At 42.6% G+C, this 27,827-nt stretch overlaps 2 protein-coding genes and 1 pseudogene across 3 annotated transcripts; 1 reads left to right on the top strand and 2 right to left on the bottom strand.

Moving 5' to 3' along the window:
* Nucleotides 1-394: 394 nt before the first annotated feature.
* Nucleotides 395-26,963, bottom strand: LOC120093136 (zinc finger protein 431-like). 2 transcript variants are annotated; one of them, XM_039084936.2, is made up of 5 exons: nucleotides 26,642-26,963; nucleotides 3,838-3,964; nucleotides 3,586-3,646; nucleotides 2,336-2,457; nucleotides 395-552 (listed from the first exon to the last, which is right to left on the bottom strand). In XM_039084936.2, the coding sequence occupies exons 1-5, from the start codon at nucleotides 26,642-26,644 to the stop codon at nucleotides 524-526; spliced, it is 342 nt and encodes a 113-aa protein (XP_038940864.1). In that variant the 5' UTR covers nucleotides 26,645-26,963; the 3' UTR covers nucleotides 395-523. The 2 variants fall into 2 exon arrangements, with proteins under 2 accessions (XP_038940864.1, XP_038940865.1); XM_039084937.2 differs by having other exon boundaries at nucleotides 395-3,646; nucleotides 26,642-26,917.
* On the bottom strand, nucleotides 871-2,275 carry LOC134480440 (putative zinc finger protein 826; annotated as a pseudogene).
* LOC120094818 (TIMELESS-interacting protein-like) lies at nucleotides 23,436-25,357 on the top strand. Its single transcript, XM_039084951.2, has one exon. It carries the CDS (start codon nucleotides 24,178-24,180, stop codon nucleotides 25,006-25,008), a length of 831 nt encoding a protein of 276 aa, XP_038940879.1. The 5' UTR covers nucleotides 23,436-24,177; the 3' UTR covers nucleotides 25,009-25,357.
* Nucleotides 26,964-27,827: the final 864 nt, after the last annotated feature.

Below are 27,827 nucleotides of genomic sequence, written 5' to 3'. Positions count from 1 at the left end.
TAACCCTAAACCCTAACATTCTAGCACTAACTGCACACCCAACCACCTTATTCATAATCCCTACCCTTCTAACTCAGCTGGTTTCCAATAGACTCCTGGCATTTACTTTGACCATGTGTTTGAACTGTTAAGTATTTTGGCAGATTTCAAAACACAAAGACTTTACCACATTGAGCCCATTCATAAGCCTTTTCTCAAGAATGCTATTTTCTGCATTCACAGGGTTTCAGTGAATGCAAGTATGAATACTTTTATTATAGTGAGAACTATAGAAATGTGCAAAGGCTTCACCATATTCACTACATTCATAGTTTCTCTCTAGTGTGGTATCTTTTATGCTGTTTGTGTTGATTTGGGTTTTAATGCTGTGAAAAGATACCATGACCAAGGCAACTCTTAGAAAGGACATTTAATTGTGGGGAGGGGAGGTATACAGATTCAGAGGTTCAGTCTATGATCAAGGTGGAAGAAATGTCAGTGTCCAAGCAGATATGGTGCTGGAGGATAGAGTTCTACATCTTGATCAGAAGGCAGCCAGAAGACTCTTCTGCCCTGGGTAGAGTTTAAGCATGAGGTCTGAAAGCCCATCCCCCCTCCACATTGACATACTTCCTCAAAGGTCACATCTACTCCAAAAAGGCCATACCTCCTAACACTGCCACTTGCCATGGGCCAAGTATATTTAAACCACCATACCTTTGAAGATCACAGTAAAGGCTTTACTACATTGGTTACATTCATAGGGTTACTCTTTAGTATGTATGTGTTCTTTTATGTAGTTGGAGTTGGCTTGATTGTGAAAAGGCTTTACCACATTCATTACATTCGTAAGGTTTCTCTCCAGTATGAATTCTTTCATGCCTTCTAAGGTCATTCTGACCTACAAAGGCTTTACCACATTGCTTACAATCGAAAGGTTTCACTCCAGTATGTGTTGCTTTATGTTTTCGGAGACTAGCATTACAGACAAAGGCCTTACCACATTCATTACATTTGTAAAGTTTCTCTTCAGTATGTGTTCTTTTATGTCTTTTAAGATCACTCGGAACTACGAAGTCTTTACCACATTGATCACATACATAGGGCTTCTCTCCAGTATGTATTCTTTTATGTACTTGGAGAGAACTATGAGATGTAAAGGCTTTACCACATTGATCACATTCATAGAGATTCTCTCGAGTATGTATTCTTTTATGTACTTGGAGATAACTATGATATGCAAAGGCTTTATCACACCGATCACATACATAGGGCTTCTCTCCAGTATGTATTCTTTTATGTACTTGGAGATAACTCTGATATGCAAAGGCTTTATCACACCGATCACATACATAGGGCTTCTCTCCAGTATGTATTCTTTTATGTACTTGGAGATAACTATGATATGCAAAGGCTTTACCACATTGATCACATTCATAGAGCTTCTCTCCAGTATGTATTCTTTTATGTCTTTTAAGAGCACTGTGAAGTACAAAGGCTTTACCACATTGATCACATTCATAGAGCTTCTCTCCAGTATGTATTCTTTTATGTACTTGGAGATAACTATGAGATGTAAAGGCTTTACCACATTGATCACATTCATAGAGCTTCTCTCCAGTATGTATTCTTTTATGTCTTTTAAGAGTACTGTGAAGTACAAAGGCTTTACCACATTGATCACATTCATAGAGCTTCTCTCCAGTATGTATTCTTTTATGTACTTGGAGATAACTATGAGATGTAAAGGCTTTACCACACTGATTGCATTCGTAGGATTTCTCTCCAGTATGTGTTATTCCATGCGTTTTGAGATGACTGAGTTGTGCAAAGGCTTTACCACATTGATTGCATTTGTAGGGTTTCTCTCCAGTATGTATTCTTTTATGTACTTGGAGATAACTATGATATGCAAAGGCTTTACCACATTGATCACATTCATAGAGCTTCTCTCCAGTATGTATTCTTTTATGTCTTTTAAGAGCATTGTGAAGTACAAAGGCTTTACCACATTGATCACATTCATAGAGCTTCTCTCCAGTATGTATTCTTTTATATACTTGGAGATAACTATGAGATGTAAAGGCTTTACCACACTGTTCACATTCGTAAGGTTTCTCTCCAGAATGTGTTATTCCATGCGTTTTGAGATGACTGAGTTGTGCAAAGGCTTTACCACATTGATTGCATTTGTAGGGTTTCTCTCCAGTATGTATTCTTTCATGTACTTGGAGAGAACTATGAGATGTAAAGGCTTTACCACATTGATTGCATTTGTAGGGTTTTTCTCCAGCATGAATTCTTTCAAGAGTTTGAAGCTGAGAATAGTATGTAAAGGCTTTATCACGTGACTTACATTCATAGAGTTTCTCTCCAGTATGTGTGCTTTTATGTCTTTGGAGAGGACTATGTTGTGCAAAGGCTTTACAACACTGAGTATTTTCAGAGGGTTTCTCTCCAGTATGACATCTTTCATGCCTGCAAAGATAGATAGTTGGCACATGTGAAAGCTTTACCACTAAACTAATGAATCTAATAATTGGAAATTAATTTTATAATTTGGTCTAATTGTAAAGAAGAATCACATCTTAAGGTTGTATCACTTTGTTTACACTCATGGTTTCCCATTCATTATGGGTTGGTAAAAGTGTTATTACATGGCTCACATTTGTACCATCTTTTATCTCTATGAGATTTCTCATATATTTGAAGAGAAATGGAAGAGCTCAGAGCTTTACCACATTGAGTACATTCATATGCTTTCCATTATTGTGAAATACACTACGTTTGCATACCACATCAGCAAAGTGAACCAGGACAAACAGAAAGGAATTTCCACAATCCTAGTATTCATAGGGATTTTCTGCTATGTGACTTTATGGATATATTCCCAATGAAGTTGGGAAACCAACTAATTATAAACTTGTATCACACTGAGAAAGTCTGCTCAAATGTGGACTACTACATATATCTTAATTGTTCTGGGGGTGGGGAGACATTGCTTCTTTCAATATCCTTGTGCTCACATGGCTTGTATCCATTGTGACACAGGATATAGCTGTTAAAATAACAAATGAAATATTTCCACATTGCATCATTCATACAGTTTGATTTTTTGTTCATCATAGACATATGGTATAAGAATTAAGTTTTCTCTTCAAAAACATTCTTGACTCTCATAAACTGTCCCTCTCACTTAAACTTAACAATGTTACTATATGAGTAATCAGCTTTACTATGATATATTTGCCTATTAGAAACATAAACTTATCACCTACTCTGTTTCTCTCTCTGTGCGTGTGTGTGTGTGTGTGTGTGTGTGTGTGTGTGTGTGTGTGTGTTATGAGACTAAACAGATTGGCAGGTATACAGAGTAGCTGTAATGTGGCTATGATTCAAATGGTAATATTTGTTAAGGCATTGTTTCCTTGTTTTCTTTCAAATCAGACACCTGACATTGAGGTACATGGATTTGTGAGAATTTAATAATCAATAAACTTAGAGAAGTGCTTTTTTCTTTACCACTGTTGCTTTTCTTTAAAAGTTCCAGGACATACTAACATTTCTTCAGAGGCATATTCATACCAACTTGCACATGAAAATTACCTTCCATGTCTTCTGAAACTTTGACAATGTTCTTCAATAGTATGGTCTTCCCAATTGTAACCTAAAATACAATACCAGAAAATGTATGATATATTATTGGAAATTAGGCAACATTTAAGTTACTATCTTCAGTGAACCTGACCTTTTCACCTCATTTTCCTTTATTCTCAATTGAAGTTACAGAAAAGCAACAGTAACAAAGGAACATTCGTTTCCTTATTTTAAAAACTGAAAGAAAATTCACTGTCTTACCTATAGCAGTGAGGTTCCTGTAGGTCTCCTGCATCACATCTTTGTAGAGACTCTTCTGTGAAGGATCCAGCAAAGCCCATTCTTCTCGAGTGAAGTTCACATGTACATCATCATAGGTCAATACATCCTGAAATATCCCATACATTAGTAAAACAGAAACCATGATACAGATATCACTGTAAATGTATGCTTCTGGTGCTTCCCCCACTTATTTCTTGACCCAGATGTTCTAATGTAATTACCAAATCATCTTAGAAGAAAACTGAGTAATAAGGTTTACCTCTGTCATTTCTTTGCTCATTGAGTAGGATATAGCCTTGCAAGAGAAATGTTAACTAATGGAGAGAGAGAGAGAGAGGAGCAGTACTAAGCACACAGAGAAATTGTATGAACAATTACTAACTGCAAAAAATATCAAGTGAGCATATAGGCTCATGTCTTTAATCCAAGAACTGAGGAGGCAAAGGCAGGTATATCTGAGGTCTATCCAGGACAGCCAGAGGTACATATTAAGACCCTGTTTCCCCTATGAAAAATTAATCAAACAAACAGGAAAGATAGAAAAGGACTCAGAGGTTTTTACTAGAGATCCTACAAAGAATTACATTCACTGCAGTTCAGTATTCTTCTTCCAGAATCTTGAGGTGGCCCAGTTTAAACTGTAACAGTAATGAGATCTTACTACAAGGGAATGAATGTTTAAACAGATACAAACAGATAGCTCAAAATATTGGCAATGTAAATGTTGATCCTAAATAAGCAACATAGGACAGGAGCTGGCTCATCAGTGAAGAGCTCTTGCTGGTCTTAAAAATAATTGGCCTCAATTGCTAGTAGTTAGAATGGAGCTTCACAACTATTGATTACTCCAAGTTCAGGAATTCTGAAGCCATTTTCTAACTACTATGAGGATTAGGCATACATGATGTGCATATTCATTCATACAGGCAAAATATACATATTCATTAAAAAAATCAACACAAATGCAACAGGTAGGAAAAATGTCATATACCTGCAATCCAATGACTCAGAGCTCAGGCAATATAGCCAGGCAGTATGAATGTCATGAATACATACATGCCATCCTGAGAAACAGAATATGCTCTCTGTCAAATTTCAAAATTCATAACGTGGATGAAGATCAACACAGCAGCATATGCTTGACATGTGCCAAAACCCACAGTCCAACCCATCAGCCAATAATATAAAAACGAACAAACAAACAAACAAACAAACAAACAAACAAAGAAAAACCTGGGCATGATGGCCCACATTTAATCCTGGCACTCTGGAGCCAGAGGCAGGTGGACCATTTATGTTTGAGGCTGCATGTTCTAAACAGCTACTTTCAGGACAGCCAGGACTACATAGAGAAGCTTTGTCCTCAAAAACAAAAACAAAACTTAAATTATAAAAAGAAACAGGCTTGCAAAATACCTTAGCAGTGAATAGTAATTGCTTCAACTGCATCTTATGTGATTTAGGGTTAGAGTCTATAATGCTGAAGGCAAGACAACATAGGAAGGAGGCTGACTAATCAGGTAAAACCACTACACAATACACACACACACACACACACACACACACACACACACACACACACCCCACACACAAACCCCACACAGGAAATGGGTTGAGTCTATAGACACTCAAATGTCATCCCCAATAACTAATCATCTAGAAAGGTTCCTCCTACAACAGCTTCTATTGAGAGAACTGAGTTGGCCAGAGCAAGGCTGACTCCTCCAAGACAGGTTGTAAACTGACAGACTGGGAAACTAGGCCTAAGTTTCTGTTTCCCAGAACTGGAAAAGTCCAAACAAGTCAATTCTAAGCAAACCATCCCTCACAGGCAGCTAATCAGGAGCTTCGAATGACCCTAATAGCCTGCAGCAGCCCATACAGTCTTCAAATGCACCAAATCACTTCTGACACTCTTGATTGCCACATCTTTTAAAATCAGAAAGCAAGTTATATCGTTCCAACATACAAAGGCACAGAATACCCCTTCCCATTCCAGTAGAGAGGAATGTGTACATAGTGAGGGAAGATTGGACCAAAGCAAGAAACCCAGCAGGACAAACACCAAGCCCTGCAGCTCTGTCTCAGACACAAGGAGCCTCAGTTTCAAAAGGCTTAGATGGCCCTTGAACTCCCTATATGCAGCTCTCCATGACAGGTGTCTCATAACTTGGGTATCTCTATATCTTGTAGTCTCAAATGCAACTCAGGCTTCATCCTCAGATTCATCCCATGCACTCTCACAGTGTCCTCCCTCACTGGGGATCTCACTCTGCCAAACACAGATGGCTGGAACAGTGCTGAACTGAAACCATTGGGGAAGAAGCCATAACCTTATTTTTCCATATTTCTGATTTCCAGAACTTGGGTACCAAGCTTGGACCAGTAGTAGCAGGTTTTATATGAAGTTCCTTCCTGGGTCTAGGAATGACTTTGCCAATTCCCCCTTCCATTAACTGAAGGCTTAGCAGGAGGGACTGTTTCCCTTAATTCACTTTCTTAGGCTTCCAATCCTGAGCAAAGACCTTCTCTTTAATGGTGATAATCTCTTTGAAAATTCATGCCTCTGTCTCAGCATTTGGCTGTCATGTGTAACTTCCCAGGGCTGCTTTTCTCTACAAACCACAGACTTTGGATTTATTGCTGCTCAACTTGTTGTTTTTTTTCTTGTAGTCCAGAATGAGTTACTAGTAATAATCATCTAACAGATTCAATATTTCACCTAAGAAATATAGCTATTTATTTTTTAATTCTGCCTTACTCAATTTCTCAGAGCATGGGCCGAATAAGAATGATTTGGGGTCAAAATACCACATAAATGACTTCTAGCTAGATCTTTCATGGAGTCTATTTTCCACTGAAATCCTATGACCTCAACTTCTGACTGCGTTACTTCCATGACTCCAGTCTTCCAGGTGCTACAACAACAGCCGACTAAGCTCTGAATACAGCTTTCTATGCTGTATTACCATCTCAAGCCCTAATGTTTACCAGGTTCCTCCAAAGGAGAACATTTCTAGTTTCTCTAGTTTCTGTCCAGCAACAAAATAACCTTTTTTTTTTTTTTTTTTGTTCTAACTTGCTACTCTCCTACTTTGATTCAATTCTCTAACCAAAAGCATCTCAGGAAATAAACAGGTTCGCTTGCTTGGTCCAATCACATGACAGCCATCAGTTTGGGAGCTTAGGATAGAAACTCAAGCTTCAAGAAAAGGCAAAAACCATGAACAAGTAGTGTTTCCTGCTTGGTCACTGTCTCATAGTTAGCCAGCTCTCTTACCCAGCCCAGGCCCACTTGCTTAGGGATCCTGCCACCCTCAGTGTAGAGCCTTCCCACATCAATCATCACAACACAATCTCTCACTGATACAGCATGCAGACATTTTGATGAGGGCATGCCCTCAAGGGAGACCCTCAGATGATTGTAGGCTCTAAAATGTTCACAACTGAAGCTAACTAGGACAAAAAGGCAATAATATATCAGAAAGTTTAAAAAACCCAAATCAAATGTGTTAACAATATCAATCATTTAAGTAGCAAAAACAAACAAACAAACCACACACACACACACACACACACACACACACAGAAAACCAAAAAATTGATGATTGCAACAATTGGAATACACAGATTTGCCAAGAAATGAGGAGAGACAAGCCTTCAGAAGAGGACACTAAAACTGTTTCCCAAACTATCAAAACCTCAAGAAACTCATAACATAGTAAATTTTCAGATTATAAAATTGTAGGTGCAGGTCTTTCATTTTCCAGAGAAACAATATAATTAGATTATAATGAATAGAATCACACAACGTAAATGGTACCAAAATAAAAGGAGACAGAAAGACAGACAGAAAGTGTTTTAAACATGAACTACAAGATTGTAATAACAATTTTAAGATATTACATGCCAATACTCATCCTGTGTATTCTGTTTCTCATCTTTGCCAACAAATGAAAAAATAAATATATAAAGGGGATTAGCTGTGGCAAAATCCCAGTCAATTGGACATAGTGGCAGCCTAAAGAACGGGAAAATATTTTTTTAAACAAATCCATATCTTATAGAGGCCTAATATATAAAATACATAAAGACCCGAAGAAAACAGACTTTCTAAAGCAAAAAATTCAATTAAGAAATGGGGTATAGGAGCTGGAGAGATGGCTCAGCGGTTAAGAGCACTGACTGCTCTTCCAGAGGTCCCGAGTTCAATTTCCAGCAACCACATGGTCACTCACAACCATCTGTAATGGGATCTGATGCCCTCTTTTGGCCTGTCTGAAGACAGGTACAGTGAACTCACTCACATTAAATAAATAAATCTTTTTTAAAAAGGGGGGGTATAAATCTAAACAGAGAATTCTCAAAAGAGGAATCTCAGAAAGCTGAGAAATACTTAAAGAAATCATTATCATCTCAGCCATCAAGGAAATGCAAATCAAAACTACTTTGAGAATCTATCTTCCACATGTCTGAATGGCTAAGATCAATACAAGTGACAAGTCATGCTGGTAAGGATGTGGAGAATGGGTAATAACTCTCCATGCTTGTAGGGTGCAAACTAATACTGCCACTATGGAAATGAGCATTTCCTCAGAGTCCTGGTGCCTCAGAACCCTGAGAATCCATGTATCTCAAATCACAGCTATAAAGCTCTTGGGCATCTATCTAAAAGGTGCTCCACCCTACCACAAGGCCATTTGCTCACCTATGTTCATAGCATATTTATTCACACTTGCCAGAACCTAGAAACAACCGAAAAATACCTCAACTGAAGAATGGGTTGAAGGACCCTAGTTCTTACTGAAGCCTAAGCGCTGTCAGGAGGCTTGGCCTGGTGGAAAGCAGGTAGGTTATGGGGACCCTAAGGGCTTTTGCCAGCTTTACATCAACTGCCTCTGGTTAAGATTAGGTAACAACCCAGCTTCAGGCCTCTGGCCAAGGCTAGGACAAGTTCCATTCTCCACCCAGAGTTCTTGGGAGGACCAGGGACATTCTTGAAAATCCTGCAGAATGTACTGAGAGTAGCCTGATCCTCTGGTCCCACATAAGAGCTCAAAGGCATGCCATATAAGTTTGAACTGTAAACCTGCTAATGTAACCTGTACCCCTGAAAGTATAAAAACTGCTTGTCACAGCCATTGGGGTCACCTTCCAGTCCCTCGCTAAGAGGGGCTGACTGAAGGTTGACCCCGACACTCGAGAAAATAAACTCTTGCCTTTGCATTAAACTCCATTCTCATGCCTCACTTGGGGGATCTCCTTGCAGTTAAGACTCACTTTGAGCCCTATGGGGTACACTAAAAGTGTGGTACATTTATCACTCAGCTGTTCAAAAAGATGCCATCATGAATTTACAGGCAAGAAAATACAACTAAAGAAATCACACCCAGAATGACAAACATGGCATGCATTTACTTACAAGTGGATATTACCTATTAGGTAAATAGTAATAAACCCAGAGGGGTTAGTTAAAGAGGTAGACTCTAGGGAGGAAGCACAGATCTCTTTCTACAGGGGAAATAGAATAATTTCTGTGAGTAGACCAGAGTTTGATGGGAACAGGAGTAGGGAGGATCAGTTGAGGGGGATGCAGGGGAAAGTACAATGCAGGAAGAAACAGCTGGAATTAGGGGTTATTTGGGAGTTAGTATAGAAATCCAGTACAATGACAACTTCCTGGATGACCAGGGTGACCCTAATGAAAACTACTGGTAATGGAGGATATGGAGTATGAACTTACCATCCTTTGAAACCAGACAGGGCTTCGATGTTGCTAATAAGTTACATTTGGTTGAGCTGTTGGCCAAGGAGGTCCCTTGAGATCCTTAAACAATCCATGCTGATGCAAGGACAAACTTTTCTCTCAGATAACTGACAGCATGGCCTGATCATTAAGGACAAATTCCACACAGAATGCAGAGGTCAAGCGAGTGCAGGCTCGGAGCCTTCGCCCCTGTGTTCTAGTCTCTTTGAGGAGAGAAGGTACTCTACAGGCTAAAAAGAAGAAAGAGAAACCTGGAAACACCCCTCGGCCCCCAACACCCACACACACCTACAATGGGTCCTTCCTAAGATGTGCTGGGGCATTATGGTAACAAACGTGTTTGAGTGGCCAACCAATGTTTGGTTTAACTTGAGGCCCTTGATATGAGAGGGAACCCATGACTAACACTGACTGGATTTCTAGGAATCTTACAGAAACTTAAATGGCAAGCATAGAGACAGCATGGGTCTATGCCAGGTCCTCTGCTTATATATTATGGCTGTTAGCTTGGTGTCTTTGCGGGACTCCTAACAGTGGAAGCAGGTGTAACTCTGATTCTTTGGATTGATCTTGAGATTTTTCCTATCAGGTTGCCTTGTCCAATATGAAGGCTTTCACCTTGTCTTTTTCTATCTTGTTTTGTCCGTTAGGTCTGCTCCTTTTTGAAGAGGAAATGGGTGCGGGGGTGGATCTTGGGGAAAGGATAGAAGTGGGGGGTAGTCGGGAGTGCAGGTTGGGGAAACAGTGGTCAGGATATATTACATGAGAATCTACTCTCATTTAAAAACTTAATTCAATATTGCTTAAATGAAAATGCAAAGAAGGGAAGCTGTAGTGAACAAAGAAAAGCAAAATCGTGGGTTGGGGATTTAGCTCAGGGGTAGAGCACTTGCCTAGCAAGCGCCAGGCTCTGGGTTCGGTCCCCAGCTTCGGAAAAAAAAGAATAAAAAAAAAAAAAAGAAAAGAAAAATCATAAAGATAGGAGCAGCAAGATTGTGATACCTACAGTACTCGTTCTATTTTTGTAGACAGTGACTATCACATAGGAATGTAAAAATACCTGGAAGGGTTACTTCCTGCTTCTGATAATCTAGGCCTAGTCATGGAAGCTTATAGCTTCTGTACAATCTGATCTAGGTCTAGAATGAGGGGGCATAGGCCTGGAGTATTTAACAAAAGACACAGACTAGGGTCATTTGTGCTAAGAAAATGCCAAAGCTTTACTGAGGTTCACAGAATATACACCCCAAGTTCACTGGGTGGAGAATTCCTGGAAGCACAGTGGAAAAATAGGTTATGCCCTCAGGACAAAAACAGGAACAAAAATCAGGAACTGGGTGTTACTGCCCAGGTGCCAAACAGAAAGATCAAGATGTTCCTTTGTTAGGAACTAAAGCTTCCACATGCATCAGCAAGGCTCAGCACCAGGCAAACACAGAGGGGGCTCAGGAGAGTTGGGCACTTGAGTGTTTTGGGCATCTGAGACTTAACTGTTAAATAAAATCACCCTTTCTTCTTCTTTTTGAACTCTGGCTGGTCAACTCTGCTCTTCTAGCTCAAACTCTTCATGCTAACCAATTCAAATTGAGTCTTTCACTTCTGACTGAATTGCTGTGCTTGGCCTCAAAGGGACTCTAGTAAACTGCTCTCTTCTCATTCTCTTGCTCATTTTCTCCTTTTCTGTCTTTAGCCTGCCTGTATCTGTAAAATTCTCCAGGTAAAACTGCCCCCTCCTCTTACCCTCTGTGCTGCTTCCTCTTTACTTTTCCTTCTTTCTTTTCTCTGCCCCCCACCCCCCCCAGGAGCTGGGGACCAAACCGAGGGCCTTTTGATTGCTAGGCAAGTGATCTACCACTGAGCTAAATCCCCAACCCCGCTGCTTCCTCTTATATTGCCTCTTTTCCCTCTTCTCTTGAGAGTTGGGCATATCCTATTCTGTCAGATCTTAACCTGACTCATCATTTTTTCACCCACTCAATTATACATTACTTACAAATATGAGTGCTTCCTTCTAAAACTATGTTTACCTTCAAAACTATGTTTGGTAGCAAAGTTGTGTAGTAATGGCTGAGCCCTACCAATTAGAAACAGCTCCCCTGCCCCCCGCCCCTGCCAGTAAATTGGACAGTCTCTGGGTTCATAATGCGATCAAATACTCTGCAACACAGGAATTCATGACAAGCTCATCTTGGGCCCATTCTATATGTGAAATCAGAAGTTTTGTTCTCAGCAATGTGAAATATATATCACGCAGGAAAGAAAAGCAGTCACTTTCTTGTGTTAGCTTTCACTAGTTAGGAATGTGGAATTACAATGCTTTTCATTTCATTCCAAAGCAATACTCATAATTGTTTTTAAGAAAAACTAAAGTTTGAATATCTATTCAAATAGAAATGAGATGTTGTACAAAATTGCTACATTAACTATATTATGCATTAAGCCAAAATAAACCAATGTATAAAAATATTAAATGTTTAAATGCTTTCTCCAAGGCAAAAATGAAAGTATTACCATCTAAGATAAGTTACTTAGAACAGAGAAAACAAAGAGCCGAGTCAGTTATCTAAGACTTTTACATATTTGTTCAACTGTAATTTATCGTTACTATTTAAACTCAAACAAAACAGTAAATATGTTTCTTTTTTTTTTTTCTTTTCTTTTTTTCAGAACTGGGGAGCGAACCCAGGGCCTTGTGCTCTACCACTGAGCTAAATCTCCAACCCCTTCAATCTGTTTCTTAACCTCGTTTTTACTTCTTCATGCAGTATGACTCATTGGCAGAGGGCTCTCATTCCATTCAAATAAAGCCCCTTTCTGCATTTTTACAGCATACTCTAATAGCACATTTGCTTCTCATCTACAACAACTCTTGCTACAGAAAGCTTGATATTTCATTTCTCTTCTCCACATAATGTTCTAAATAAACATAAGGGAAAAAACGCTTTGAAGAAGATTCTTTCAGCTAGATTCTCTGCTTTCTGCCCTTCTATAGGAATTTGGCAGGAATTTGACCTTGGACTTGGACTAGGACTAGGACTTAGGAAGTAGGTTCAGGTAAGAATATTTACATTTGGGCTATTAACATTCCTTCTCTCCTGTTAAACTAATGAGCCCCTAGAAACAATGATCACAGGTATTTGTGCCTTGTTTGTTCCTTGACCTAGAATTGACCTTATAACTTGCTTGTAATAAAAATGGTAGAAAAGCAGACTGGGAAAAATAGACCCGCTTCAGCCTCAGCACTGGCTAGAATCATGCTATATATTGTCTAATTTTCTTTTTCCTCTCAATCCTCACTCTCTCCCTTGAGACCCTATTGACTGACTGAGCTGGCTTGGTCACCCTTCATTTTCGAGTGCTACCTGCAAAGTTGACAAAATGGTTCAAGCTCTCAGATCCATCAGACAATAACAGTGCATTAAAGGTTAAAATTATATGGGAGAAAGAAATGGGTTGATAATGCTTAAGCTATAATTACATGCTGTTTTATGACCAATAAAGCACTGACTGTGAGAGTCTTTACAAGTGCATAATCCTTTATCCACTCCTTTAACCCAAGGCACCCTAGGTCCCCTAGAGGCACCTAGCTGGTCCTCAACAAATGAGCATTGATGTTATTTTCATAGTTAGGCAAGTATGAATACAACTGCAATGAACATGAGAATTCTGGTACTTCTTAAAACTAATTTCAAGTGCACGGAAACTATACTGAGAAGACTGCTGGGATCCATGGCAATTCTGTCATTTTTATGAGAAGTAAGTGTTGGTATGAGGAACCGGCTTTATGGTTGCAGGTTGTCTCCAAACCCAGCGATAGAAGTGACGTCACCGGGGCTGGAGAGATGGCTCAGTGGTTAAGAGCACCGGCTGCTCTTCCAGAGGTCCTGAGTTCAATTCCCAGCAACCACATGGAGGCTCACAACCATCTGTAATGGGATCTGATGCCCTCTTCTGGTGTGTCTGAGGACAGTTACAGTGTACTCATCTATAATAAATAAATAAATAATTAAAAAAAAAAAAAAGAAGTGACGTCACCCAGAGGTGAAAAGGGACCTGTGCATCTGTTGTCATATATTTCCAGTGTCCTCCTAGCCCATCTCCTACCCTCACCTGCAAGAAGTTATGTCCCTACCCAAATAAAAAGCCAACCCTTCCTGACCTTCGCCCCTTCTTTCTCTTTTCCTCCTTTGTGCACCCCCCCACCTCCCAGCACCAATGAAACTGTCTCACGTGGAACCGTACTGGCCAGCTGTGGAGCCATGATTCCAATACAACACTCCATAGAATGGGATTGCTTGAGTGTAGGTATTATGTCCACATGTATCAGAATACATATATTAAATATGCACAACTTTATATCAACTATAAAAACACAGTCTTAACTAGTTTTAGTAGATATCTATGGAAAATCCCAACCTATTGCTATCAGAGTTTACTGCTAAGACACAACCCTGTGTCACATCCAGATTCATTGTCCAATTCTGGACCATGCTTTATTTCCTCTTTTTTTTTTTTGTTTTCTCAATTAAGTCATACTTACAAAGATCTTGTCTACGTGACCCTAAGGATGTATTCTGTGTCACTAAAGTGTATACTAAAGTCCTCTTTCTATGGCTTTGGACATTATTTCATATCAGTTTCAGTTTCGCACACATACTATATAGCTTGCTAAATGAATTATTATGTAGAATATCTTTTACCAATTTATATAACTGTAAACAACACCATTACAGTGATGTTAAAAAAGCAATGTTCGGTATGTTAAATTTGCAGCAAAAATTCAAGAAAATCTAAAGAAAACATCTAATAATACATAACAGGACAGCTGATTTCAAAGCTATTTGCCATGTGAAAAAACGTCAGAATCATCAACAGGATTATGAAGAAATAGTACACATTTTGGCACAATGGAGATTCCATCTGTACTTATCAAAGAGCTACAATGATCAAAAGTTTTAGCACATTTGTGAAAAAATGAGATGTAGAGAAAAAAAGGCAAGAACATAAGCCCCAAATTATAGTCAAGTTTTAATCAAAAGACCTAAGGAAACTCAGCCAGGAAAAATATGAACTTGACCAATATTACCTACGATTGCATGTGTATTCAAATGGAAAAAACACAGACTTCCCAACTCCAACAAAAATGACTCGAACTGACCCCTAAACTGCTATATTTCTGACCCTCCAGCCACTACTGACCCCACGCTCTAGAGCTCTTGAAAGACCCCCGAAGGGAGCCCCCCACTCAAGTCTCGGGAAAGACGCGCACCCAGTAGGACACAGACACCGACCTGCTGCAATCACACGAGGAAGATTTATTGTAGGCGAGATGAAACGAGAGCTCAGGCCAGCATGCTGGGGTCGAGACTCATACACCACACAGGGAGTAGAGGAGTTCGACCCCGACCTGAATTTTCACAGAGCTTATAAAGGAAAAAACCACAAACCAGGGGGATCAAGAGGGAGGGAGGAGGGGAATTCCAAAACCACAAACTGCCCATACATTTAGGTCATATGCTAGTCATGTGTAACACTAGGCAACACACCCAGGACTTTGTGACATTGTGATTAGGGGTAGTGACATTTTACAGGGCCATTGGACCATTGTGGCCGGAGGCTATGGGTCATTGTGGCTGTTCCAGGAAACCTTTCATGCAAGAATGTTCCGGGAACCATTGTACAGCAAGGGAGGGGTGAAAAGTTCATGTTCTCACAGACCCTACCTCTTCTTTTTGGGTAGCTAGGCGGCTTATTATTAATTTTTAATCCTTCATTCCCCACTTCTTCTTTTTGTTAATAGTTCTAATCCTAGAACTTCATGGAGAACTCAGCTTCATCTAACATAACAGCTTGGTATTGTAGTCTTAACATGAGGATTCTAACCTGGACACTATCCAAGCCTATCCACCAAGGTCATGACTAGCTTTTAGAACTTCTAAGCTTATACGGACTGTGATCCCTGAGGCACAGTCCCAAGAAGTGTTAAGAGTACTAACATATGCAATGTTACATCATTTGTAATGGAAATCAAGCCTATCCCACACCTATCTTGATAGAACCCAGGACAAACATGACTGAATTTCCCTCTAGGTCCCAGCTCTCAGCCCCAACAGCTAGTACATGGCTGGTGAGGGCTGAGAATTGACAGCTGTCAGGGTGGTCAGCAGCACCAGGTACGGTCCTTTCCAGCGAGGCTCGAATGTCTGGACTCAGTGTAGCTGCAACCTGGAACTGATGGGATGTCTCAGGGGTCTCCGGGGCATAGGCTGCTGTCAGCTGTGAGCAGATTTCTTTCTGTATCACCTGTAGGTCTTTTAGCCTGGCACACAAATCATTATTACTATGGCACTATGACATGTTGGTTCAGTAACATCATCTAATACAGTCAGGGGGGCTGAGGCCCCATATAAGATCTCAAAGGGGGTAAGGCTGAATCTGGAAGGGGTATTTCTTGCTCTGAAGAGAGCAAGAGGGAAGGAGTGTCACCCAGTCTGTGCCAGTCTCCATGGTTAATTTGGTCAGGGTCTCTTTTAGAGTTCTATTTATTTACCCTACCTGTCCTGAACTTTGAGGTCTGTAAATACAATGTAATTTCCAATTTACCTCTAAATACTTGGCCACACCCTGGCTTACCTTGGCAACGAAAGTAGGGCCAGTTGTCTGACCAGATTACCTTGGGCATTCCAAATCGGAGGAAGATTTCTTCCAGTATCTTCTTGATGATTGCAGAGGCCGTCTCTTGTTTGGTGAGGAAAGCTTCTATCTATTCCTGAAAAAGTATCTACAAGCACTAGGAGATACTTGTGATTATATTTTTCTGGTTTTATCTCAGTGAAGTTCACTTCGACTTTTCACCAAACTCTCTAGGTCTCTTTGCCCTGTTTGCTTGCTAAGCATTCACTTATTGACATACCTTATACTTTCTACTGTCTCTCTGGCTAAAATCTTAAAGTCTATTACATACACTTAACTACTTGGACAAACTTTTTATCTCCTAAATGAGTCCATTTCTGTATTTGGCAAAGTGAGTCTTTTCTTTGTTCTCTGGGAAGTATAGCTTTCCCCTCAATGTGCCATTGTCCTTTATCTTTTAAGCAATTTGGGCCTTTTCTAAGTGAGGCCATCCCTTAGTCCGATCCTAGTTCTCAGTGGCTGTCTCTTGCAGGCCTGCAACCAGGATGGGCTCCTGCATAACCATTTTTCGAGCCACTTTATCTGCTTCGTTATTGCCCCATGTCACTGAATCTCTTCCCTCCTGATATCCTGAGCAATGAATAGTACTCACAGTTGTTGGCTTCACCAGGGCATCCAAGAGATGGTAAAGGCATCTGCAGTGATGTACTGGGGGGGTAGAGGTTCAGTCATCCCAGATGACATTGTGTTGTCCACCATGGCAGCACCCACTTGTCTCTGACCTTCATTCATGAAGAGAACTGTTCCCGTCTGTGGACAAGGTCCTCGGCTTTCAGCAGGGGTCAATCAGCCAGTCGCAGAGGTCTTTCCTCCACCCATGGGCTTCTGCCAGTGCTTGACACTCGTGCTGTGGTGGCTCCAGGTCCGGATTGGGCAGCAAGGTGACCAGATTGTCCCCAACCGGTGGAGAATCTAGTCCATGGCAGCTGACCAGTGGTCCCATCTTTTGGGACACTCTATTCAAAGGCAAACATCAGCCACTCTATCACAGTTTAAGTCCTGGATTGGGTGATAATTGTTAGTGCCCGGCTGGCAGGAGTGATATGTTCCAAGTAGAACAGCGCTAAGCCATTCGTCTCCCAGCATCAGGTACTGGTGCACTGAGACAGGTCTTAAGCTCCGCATACACAGTCTGTAGATATGCATACACATGGCCTCACCCAGCCATTTCAGCCCACGCAAGCCATTTTGGAGAGCAATTTTCTCATGAGCAAGGGATAGGGGCAGTCAGGGATGACTATGAACTAGTGGGTTACCCGGCCCACGCCAAGGTCCACTGTTCTTCGGGCAGTCCATAAGTATTGTTTGTTGCCAGTAGGCCCCTGTACCCAAGGTCTTTGGATATTGGCCCACTGGAGGGGGGCATAGGAGCACAGAGCATTGGGTCCCTGCATCCACACTTCCCTTCTATCTCTGTACATAGCCAGCACTCTAGGACCAAGAGGCTCTCCAGTGTCCCCTCTTGTTCTTTCTGGGGCAGTCCCTGACCCAGTGTCTTTTTTTTTTTTTCTTCGTATTAGGCACACTGATCTTTAGCCAGGAATTCTCTTCTGTTGCCAGGTACTATCTTCCTAGGTTCCCTAACTACTGTGGCCAGTATATGTTCCTCTCTTGTCTTTTATCTCTCTTTAGCTCTCTAATTTCCTCTTCCTTTAGTCTCTTTTCTTCCCTAGCTTCCTGCTCTTTTTAACCTTCTTTCTTTCTTTCTTTTTTTTCAGTCTCTCTGCATCTTCTTCTACAGCTATTAGGTGCTGTCCACTTTTCTGCACAGACCCTGAACCATGCATCAACTTACAATAACTCTCTCAGCGACTTAGCTTAACCCTTCAAGTTTCTGTAACTTTCTCTTCATATCTTTTCCTTATCTTAGCCAGATTGGTGGGGCATTTTCCAGCCCCTAGGAGACCCACCCTTGGAGCCTGGGGGCAGACCTGGAGCACTCCCTACCTTCAGGGGTATGAAGAGAGCAGGCAGAAGTGAGGGCCTTCTATCCGTGTCTGGAACATTTTTTTCTGGTCTCCAGTAGGATTCCGTCTTTCATCGGTGGTAAAGAAGACCTGTAACAGTTACTAACAAGCATATCAAATGGGATGGTGAGAAAACAAGAGAATCTTGAGAATAGAGTCTACCGAAGAGGGCAAACAGCATTTAGTCACACAGCTAAACCAGGAGGCCTTTCTTGGAACAAAAAGGCCATTGTCAGTGTCAGCTCCATGGCTTTGCCTCTCAAGAGAACCAGCCTCCAAATGACACTAGGCTTCTAGTAACAACTAATAACAAAAGGATGGAGAGATGGTTAGAACCTGGGTGCTAGATGCCAGGGGGCTGATAAAAGAATTGTAACCAGTTCACCTGGGGCTATCAGGACCTCAGTAGTAGCCCTTTACCAAACTGTCTCACTGGGTTTAAAGGCCCATGGAAAAGAAAACATTAATCCTGACCTTGGCTACCTCCAAGTAATTTAGTGCTGGAGACTGACTCCTCCCTTGGAATAAAGACAGCAGATAAGGCAGGCTTCCTTAAAGAACTTCTCTAAATGAGCACTCTCCTTCTGTGAGCAAATGTCAGAAATTCTTTTCCTGTTCTTGTTTTCCTTATAGCCCCACCTAGCTCTCAGCCTTTTTAGATTATTCTTCTGTAGCATTTCTAACACAGCCTGTCCCTTTTTTATAGCCTATTAACAGCATTTCTGATCTTTTAGGCAGCTAAGCACTAAGTGTCATACCGGCTGAAACTCCGCCTTTAAGATTCTTTGCTCCCAAGCAAAATTTAAATCCTTTTCCAGCTTATCTCAGCTGTCCACCCTGAGATTCCCAGAGATCGCGAACCAAGGTGTAGTAATTCACTAAGAAATCTCTCTATAGTGTTTCTTTTTACCTTAAGCCTTTTCCTTTTAAACAGCTCCTGAAGAGCCAGAAAAATTGGGTGAGACTTGAGAAGTCCCCATGCTCGCTGCAGCAGCTCCGCAGCTAATTTCGCTCCCCTCTACTGTGTGCTGCGAGCACAAGCACAGATAAAACACTATTTTAAAAATTAACTTTGGCTATCAACCAACACACCGCCACTAGAGCGGGGTCCATAAGATTAAGTTTCTTACTAAGCATTAAGGGGACCAAGTAAAACTCTTCAACGAACAAAGCAAACAGTTTCATGATTTCAAACACAGTCGTCAGTCCAAGATTTTAAACACGGTCGTCAGTCCAAATTCAAACACGAAACAAAAGTCAAAAAAAAAACACTGGACAATACCACAGAAAACAATCCAGACAAACAAGACCAAGACAAAGCATCCTATAACCAATTTCCACAGATGCCTGGTACCTTCAGTACCTGGCCCAAACTGCAGCTTAACCTTAGCTGCTTCTGGGATACCAAACACAGAAACAGAATACAGACAACAGACACTAACACATCTAAGCACACTTGTCCGTGCCTATACTTAAATAGGCAGCCGAACGCGACCTCCAAAGTCACAGTCAGATCTTTTTGACTGTCCGTTGCCAGGTCCTCCCGACAAAATTCGGCTCGAGGAACGTTTCTCACGCGTCCCAGAGCCAGGACCCAACAAAGGCTGACTCGTGGAACGTCTCTCACGAGTCCCAGAGCCTGCGCGATTGGGGCGTCCCCCGGTGCGCTTTCTAAAAAGGAAAAAAAGAAAGAAAAAGACTATTCGGAGTAGGAATCCATCATCTACTCACAGGCGCCATTTCGGGGTGGGGAACCTTCTTCCACCCGTGCACAGGGCAGGAAACCTTCTTCTGCCCAGACAGTGCACTAAGACTCTCGTGCACAGGGCAGGAATCCTTCATCTGCCCAGACAGTGCACTAAGACCTTAAACCGGTACCGAAAAACACAGACTACAGGACTTAATTCACACACACTCACACACACGAGCACAAACAAAAGAGAAAAAAAAAAAAAAACAAAACCGACGTCGACTTCGTGTCGACCAGAGGCACTGAAACTGATCGGCAGGTCGCAGACCTTGCCTAACAAACCGGTCGTCAAGGAGTAAAGTCTCCTCTGGACCTATCAGATGGGGTTCACCAGGCGTCCCTGGTCCCCCCTTGTCTTCCTGGGACGTCTCCCAGGGCGAACGGACGGTGGGTACCTGGACACGTCTATCCCTATCCACCCCGCTCTCCTTCCTGGAGCGCGGTCTCACTGAGCGTCCGCAAAACCGAAACAGCGATCGCACCAGATTCCCAGACAGAACATAGACACAGACCCAGACACAGCGCTGAGATAAAACAGAGAATCTTACCTCCAAGTGGGTCTAGGACCCCTGGGTGGTCGCGCAGATCCCGGACGAGCCCCCAAATGAAAGACCCCCGAAGGGAGCCCCCCACTCAAGTCTCGGGAAAGACGCGCACCCAGTAGGACACAGACACCGACCTGCTGCAATCACACGAGGAAGATTTATTGTAGGCGAGATGAAACGAGAGCTCAGGCCAGCATGCTGGGGTCGAGACTCATACACCACACAGGGAGTAGAGGAGTTCGACCCCGACCTGAATTTTCACAGAGCTTATAAAGGAAAAAACCACAAACCAGGGGGATCAAGAGGGAGGGAGGAGGGGAATTCCAAAACCACAAACTGCCCATACATTTAGGTCATATGCTAGTCATGTGTAACACTAGGCAACACACCCAGGACTTTGTGACATTGTGATTAGGGGTAGTGACATTTTACAGGGCCATTGGACCATTGTGGCCGGAGGCTATGGGTCATTGTGGCTGTTCCAGGAAACCTTTCATGCAAGAATGTTCCGGGAACCATTGTACAGCAAGGGAGGGGTGAAAAGTTCATGTTCTCACAGACCCTACCTCTTCTTTTTGGGTAGCTAGGCGGCTTATTATTAATTTTTAATCCTTCACTCTCTGTGTGGAGGTGGTAAGAAAGGAGGGTTATGGCTCTATAGTTCCCATGCCCCTGTGTGATCACACAAACCCAGCCCCCCTGAACCCACACACAAACGAAGGTTGAAGAATAATTTAATGTCTGCTTGCACATGATGCCATGTGGATTTTAGTAATGATGTACAATCTGCCCTACCTACCTACACCCCACCCTGCACACCTGAGAAACCTCTGCATCTCAGAAACTCCTTTTGGACTCTGGAACTGAATTTCCCTGAATCACTCCATTCACTGTGACTGCTGATAGTGGAAAGGTAAAAGGATTTTAACCAAGTATTGCCAAAGGATGATTCTCATAACCTCATCCCTACCAGTTTCTAAACTATTTGTAAAATTTATCACACAAAATGAATTTGCAATACAATCTTCTGAACTTCTAGAAACTGGATTTTCAGTTTTGAAATCTGTCTTTTGCACACCAAGAGCAATGCTTGTGTGCACACTGGCAGTGATATTATAATCAACACACCTTATACCCAGATGCAAAGCCTCCTCCCCAGGGAATCCACACTCAGAGAAGCTCAGAGGACAAGGCCCTCTGCCCAGGACACCACATGTACCAACAGCACCACAGTCTGGTTCACAGTCCACGTCAGTCCAGTCAGATTGGACACCGATAGCTTAGCCAACCTGTTGTTCCTGGTGGCTGCAAAATCTCCCTCACAGCTCTCTGATGAACTACATCAGAGAATATGGAAAGAACCTGCAAGCTACCTCCCACTGGTGCTCCTCCTGATTGCTAGGCTCCCCAGAGAATGGTAGCAGCTCCTCTATTGGAGGATTAGAGATTGCATGACTCATCACAAGCCTTCCCAGCTCTGCCCTTCCGCCCCACCCTAGGGGCAGACAGAGCCCTAGTATGGTAAATTTGTATTTTATTAGAATCTTCAACTCTCCCAGGTGTGGAGAGATCTTGGTACCACTTCTAGGAAAATGACAAGTATATTTGCCACTGGGCTACGACAAGAAAGTAAGTTCAAAAGAAAAAAAAAAAAAATACAGCTGAGGAATGTGGGAGCCAACTTGCCTGAGAACCCAACATTGTGCTAATTAGGACAGACAAAGGACAGATGAAAGTTCATCTAGTGGACAAGCTCAGTGGAGAAAAAAAAAAAAAACCATTGTTCTAGCTAAGCTTACAGAAGGGCTGATACAAATCTGGTGGTCAGCATTGCTTAGGAACAGGCTTGCCAAACGGAGGCTCATGACCTTTGAGGGGGAGTCAGGTTCCTACAGACCTAGGCATCCCGCAGGTGTGAGCCAACTTCATCATAGGCTAATAAATAGAGGTCTCCCAGCCCCCTGAAGATTTCTTCCTCTCCTAGTCTTGCTATAGTATATAACCAGAGCTTGTAAAAATAAAATTGTCACCTTCATCAGACACTTGTATTAGTGTCCTTCTTCAAGTCTCTTGTCCCCCATTCTCTTCTGGGTACCCCCTGGAACTTCGTTAACTGTCCTGTTGGATGGGACAGAGTAATGTGTTCCTGGTATCTTGGTCATCTTAATAAGCCCAATAGAATGACCTCGGGAATTTTGTTTACACCTTTTTTCTTCCTTGGCTGTCCCATCCTGCAACAGGGTAGTTGGCTCACTCCTGCGGGATGTTGGCCTAGGTCTGTAGGAAGTTGGGCCCTAGTAGAAAGTCACAATCTGTGAGTCTGGAGGAAATTGGCTCTCAGCAAAATGTCACAGCCCTGGGTCTGTAGGAGTCTATAGGAAGCTGGTTCTTTTGCAAAGCTAGCTGTATGGAGCTAGCTCCCAACAAAAGGTCAGGAGCCTCCACTTGGCAAACCTGTTGGAACACCAGATTTGTGTCAGTGCTCCTGGCAAGCCTTGTTACTAAGCAACTCTGACCCCCAGATTGGTATCCGCACTTTAGCTGGAACCTTAGGTTTTTCCACTCAGCTTGTCCTTTAGGTGACCTTGTCCTTAGGTGTCCTTTCATATGTTCTTTGTCTGTCCTAATTAGCTCAATGTTGGGGGTCTCAGGCAAGTCGGCTCCCCACACTTGGCTATTTTGTTTGTGCCTTAGAACTGACCCTATTCTTTGTATGTACCCAGGCAGTCAAAGTGGGTCAGGGTCTGTAGGCAAATTTATCAGCCTGCTGAGGCATGGAACGATTGGAGGGGCTGAAAGTTCTATCAACCTTGGTGGAAGGAACAGGGAGGTGCCTCTGGATAAGAACCGATATTCTGTGCATATTTTGGAGAATTGTTTGTTAACTTGTGGCTTTGCTTTCTATGGCACTGTGGGGCATAAAAATTAGGAAAAACAAACTCGAGTGAGGCAGCTGTATTAACCAGCAGTCCCCCCAAATGTAACTATTGGCTTTGCATCTTCACTCCCCGCAGCGGAGACTGTTCGACTCAAGCTTGTGGGCTGAGTACAAGGAATTAGATTCAAGGATCTTTTTCTCCTCCATCCTTGTTTCTCTCCTATCTGGTGTTAGGGGGTGAAATGGGGGTGGGGGAGGGGGCTGAAGAGGAGGAGGTTTAAGCCTGGAAAAAGAAACCACAAAGTAGCAAAGACCAGCAAAGATCCAGTTAGCTGGGTCTAAAATGCTAAAAGAGAATCTAGCCTAGGTAGATTTTACAGTCCATGTATGCTGTCACCCTTAAGTTTGTTTTACGTTCAGGTTCCAGTTTAAGTTTTGAACAATTTAAATATAAACTGGAGGATACAAGTCTGACCACTTAGATAGGACATTTACACAGCAAACATTTCCAGGATGTTTAAGTACACCAGTGCCCTAAAACAGTAGGTTAGTGACAGTGTCCTAAGTGGAAGGTCTCAGAGGAAGAAAAACATAGGAAAAGGAGAAGGGAGAAAGTATAAAAGCTGGGGGGTGGGGTGGGGGTGGGGTCTTAAACTAAGTAAGCTTGGAGAAGTGCTGTTGGCACGCTTGGCGGTGGCCGCCGTTTGGGTGAGGAAAAAATGTTGGAGCAAGAAGAAAATGGCTTGTTTGAAATACCAGATTATGAACATGTAGAGGATGAAACTTTTCCTCCCTTCCCACCTCCGGGCTCTCCAGAGAGAGATCCTGCAGAAGCTGAAGCTGATGAAGGGAGTGGAGCACCTGTTCCTGTTCCGCCAAAGAGAATAGTTAAAAGGAATATACCCAAGCTAGATGCTACAAGATTGACTTCAGAGAGAGGGCTTCCAGCCTTAAGGCATGTATTTGATAAGACAAAATTCAAGGGGAAAGGTCATGAGGCTGAAGACTTGAAAACGCTAATCAGACACATGGAGCACTGGGCGCATAGGCTATTCCCCAAACTGCAATTTGAAGATTTTATTGACAGAGTTGAAAACCTAGGAAATAAAAAGGAGGTTCAGACCTGTTTAAAACGAATTCGACTTGATCTGCCTATTGTACATGAAGATTTTGTTAACAATAACGATGAAGTTGAGGAAACTAACAGCCTTGATGCAGCTGCCACTGGATTTGATGCCTTTGTGACAAGTTCATCTGACAGCAAGAGGTTTGCTTCTGAAGCGAGTAGAAACCTAACAGAAGAGCAGCAGCAGAGAATTGAGAGAAATAAACAACTGGCCTTGGAAAGAAGGCAGGCAAAGCTATTGAGTAATAGCCAGTCCCTAGAAAATGACGTGACAGTTGAAGAGAGCAGTACTGGTGAGAATCAAGAAGAGTCAAATGGATTGATCTCTGCTGATGGTCCACATGACGTTCCTTCTGCCAGCACACAGGAAGAAGGACAGTTGGAAGCAGAGGAAACACAGCTGGACCATCCTAACTTAGACTAATCCAGAAATGTTCTAAGTAGCCAACCCTCTACAGCAGAATCCTACAGGCTTGGAGTTATTTGTAGTTTTTTCTACTTTGTATAAATCCTTAAGTCTTAAGGCTTCTGTGGATTCCTGTTTAAAATACGATGACTATTTAAATTGTTTCCTACTTATTTTAGTAAGTCTATTTATTATTTTTGGTGTTCTGTATAAGTCTGACTTTATAAGCTGTTTTGTAGTTTGCATTGAATTGTTTCTTACTAAATTGGGTAATGATTAAAATGTAAATATGCCCTGACTGTTAGGTCAGTTTTTATAAAGAAATAAATTATTTTGTAAGCAACAAAAAAAAAAAAAAACTAAGTAAGCTTAACAAGAATGTCACCTTGTATACAGTTTACATGAGGGAAATGGAAAGAAACGGGAGACATCAATGAAGTCAGCAGAAACGTTAAACTACGAAGTTAGCAGAAACATCATATAATGGGACAGACTCAGGAAAAGTCTAATCAAACAGTGCTGCACAAGGAACTCAGTGTATTTCAAAAATATTCCTTACCAAGCCCATAGTGGGCTAGACACCCATAGCCCCATATTGTGGCAAGACTTGTATTCTCAGAATCTTAAGCAACCCCTCCCAAATTCCCTGGCCCCAAGCATATTCCTGGTTTTAGGGGAGCTGTTTTACCTCTATATACAGGGCTCCAGGGAAAGCTCCCAAGGACTAGGCCCTAGATGGTTACTGGCTCTGCCAAGCATGTCCCCGAGTTTCAAAAGGAGCTCAAACATGGGGACCTCAGGAAAAGGAGGGAAAGCGTAGCTTGATCAGGCCAGCGCTCAATAAAAGTGTTTTGTTGTTTTACATTTTCTAATGGTTGTCACCGGGTGTCATCTTGCCCATGTGGCAGAACTATGCTTTTCTCAAGAAGAAAACTAAACCTTTATGGCACACCAGGCCTGACTGTTGATTGTGATCCTGTAATGCCCCATTGATCAGTTTGTTAGAGGCCTGCTCTTTGATATGGAGATGGGCTTAGTGGCTGGTTGCAAATCAGGGTCTGGGGCCATATTTCTGGACAATCCTGGTGAACAAACTTATGTATCCTAGCATCCTAATCTCTAACAGGCCTGGTTAGCTTACTACTTACACGTGGGGTGTTTTGCAGGCAGTCCTCTCTCAGCTAAATTCTACTTGGTGTGCCTTGCTATCTCCTGACCTTTAGCACATCCTTTACATCATCAATTCTACTCTTACATTACAGCTGGAAACTGGATTGCTACCCAGCACATGAGATGCCTTCCACAACCTCCACAAAATAACTCCAAATGGTTCTTACACCTTAATGTTAAATGCTAAGAACAGAACTTGTAGAAACTAGGCTTCTGAGTTTGGGATCCCGCCAAGGATCTTTCCATACACAAGCCAAATGCTCTGCACAGTTGCAGCCCCTACAGGGAAGTTTTTCAGAAACTGCCGCTGGATCCAGTGAGTGGCTAAGACCTCATGGGTAGCCGCCGATTCCCACTCAGCCCGGGGAAAGACCCACCACACCACCTTCCACTGCTCAGTCCCATGCCGGTCCGTCCGTCCATCCGCCCGCCCGTCCGCCCGCCCTCTCTGCCCCTTTGTGTGCAGTGACCCTGTGCTCACCATGTCGCAACTTTGGAGCTTGCCTGAACATGCCTCAGAGAATCCAAAGGCAGAACAGAGAGCACAGCAGCCAGGACCAGTTAAGACTACTTAACTACTAAACAAATCCTACACCTAGGAACCCGGAAAAGCCCGCCTTCTCTTCTGATTGGCAGGTGCATTGAAGACTCCAATTGGCCAGTAGTCTTGAGTGACTTGAGCACCTCCTTAAGGGTTACAGTGAGCTGAAGGTACAGGGTAGGTACACAGTTCTCGGCCCTAGCATCAAGCCTGGGACCAGACCTTTTCCAGATCTACAGGAATTTGCATTTCAGTAGCACTTGTGCTTGTCCTCCAATAGCGTTCTCATCTGTCTCCCCGCCCAGCCCCAGGAAGGACCCACCACACCACCTACCACTGCCCAGCCGCTTGCTCCTCCCTTTCGTGAGTGGTGACCCTGTGCTTACCAGGTCCTCACTTCAACCTGCTCTCAGCTTACAACATTCAGTAGTCTCTTTCCCTTCTGCCTCCAGGAATCGAGGTATACAGCGTGCATAACCCCCATACTCAACTTGCAGTGGAGTTATTGATCTGTCCCACAAGTGGGAGGGTGCCCAAGATATTAACAATTAAAGAGAGATTTGAGGAAACAAGAGTTTTGTTTTGTGGCTGTTGGGATTTAGACCCTACAATCAGCTGACCTTCATATATTTAACACACCAAAGCTGTCTGGGCCTCCAGGTTCTCCCAGCACTCCTCAGTCCCCACGTGTAACAGGGCCTGTCTGGCATACCCCACCTTGTACCTTGAACTTTCCAGCGCAGGGGCCGAGTTTTCCCTTCCCCAGAAGCTCTTCCTATATCATCCAGAAATTTTGTACTCTTTGTCTTTCTGTTTCTCTGCCTCTCTCACCCTCCCTCTCACCTTTCCATCCTTCCCTCTCTTCCCTCCACCTTCCCTCTCACCCCCCCTCCCTGCCTACTGCATTTTTCTCCCTGCTTGCCTTGCTTGCTTTTTCTCTCTTTCTCCCCAGCCCTGCTCCTTATCCTCACTCACCATATCGACTTTTCTGACCTCTTTGGGACTAGTGAACTCTGTATCCTTGGGATCAGTGAGCCCACTAGAGAATTGCCCCCAAGAAACACTGTCATTTGGCTTGGGTGGAATCCTTCGTGCTGGGGTTAGGTAAACTGCAGCTAGTTTTCAC

The sequence above is a fragment of the Rattus norvegicus genome, chromosome 9, assembly GCF_036323735.1.
Source record: "Rattus norvegicus strain BN/NHsdMcwi chromosome 9, GRCr8, whole genome shotgun sequence".
NCBI classification, from domain to species: Eukaryota; Metazoa; Chordata; class Mammalia; order Rodentia; family Muridae; genus Rattus; species Rattus norvegicus.
This window is presented reverse-complemented; position numbering and strand designations above follow the sequence as displayed.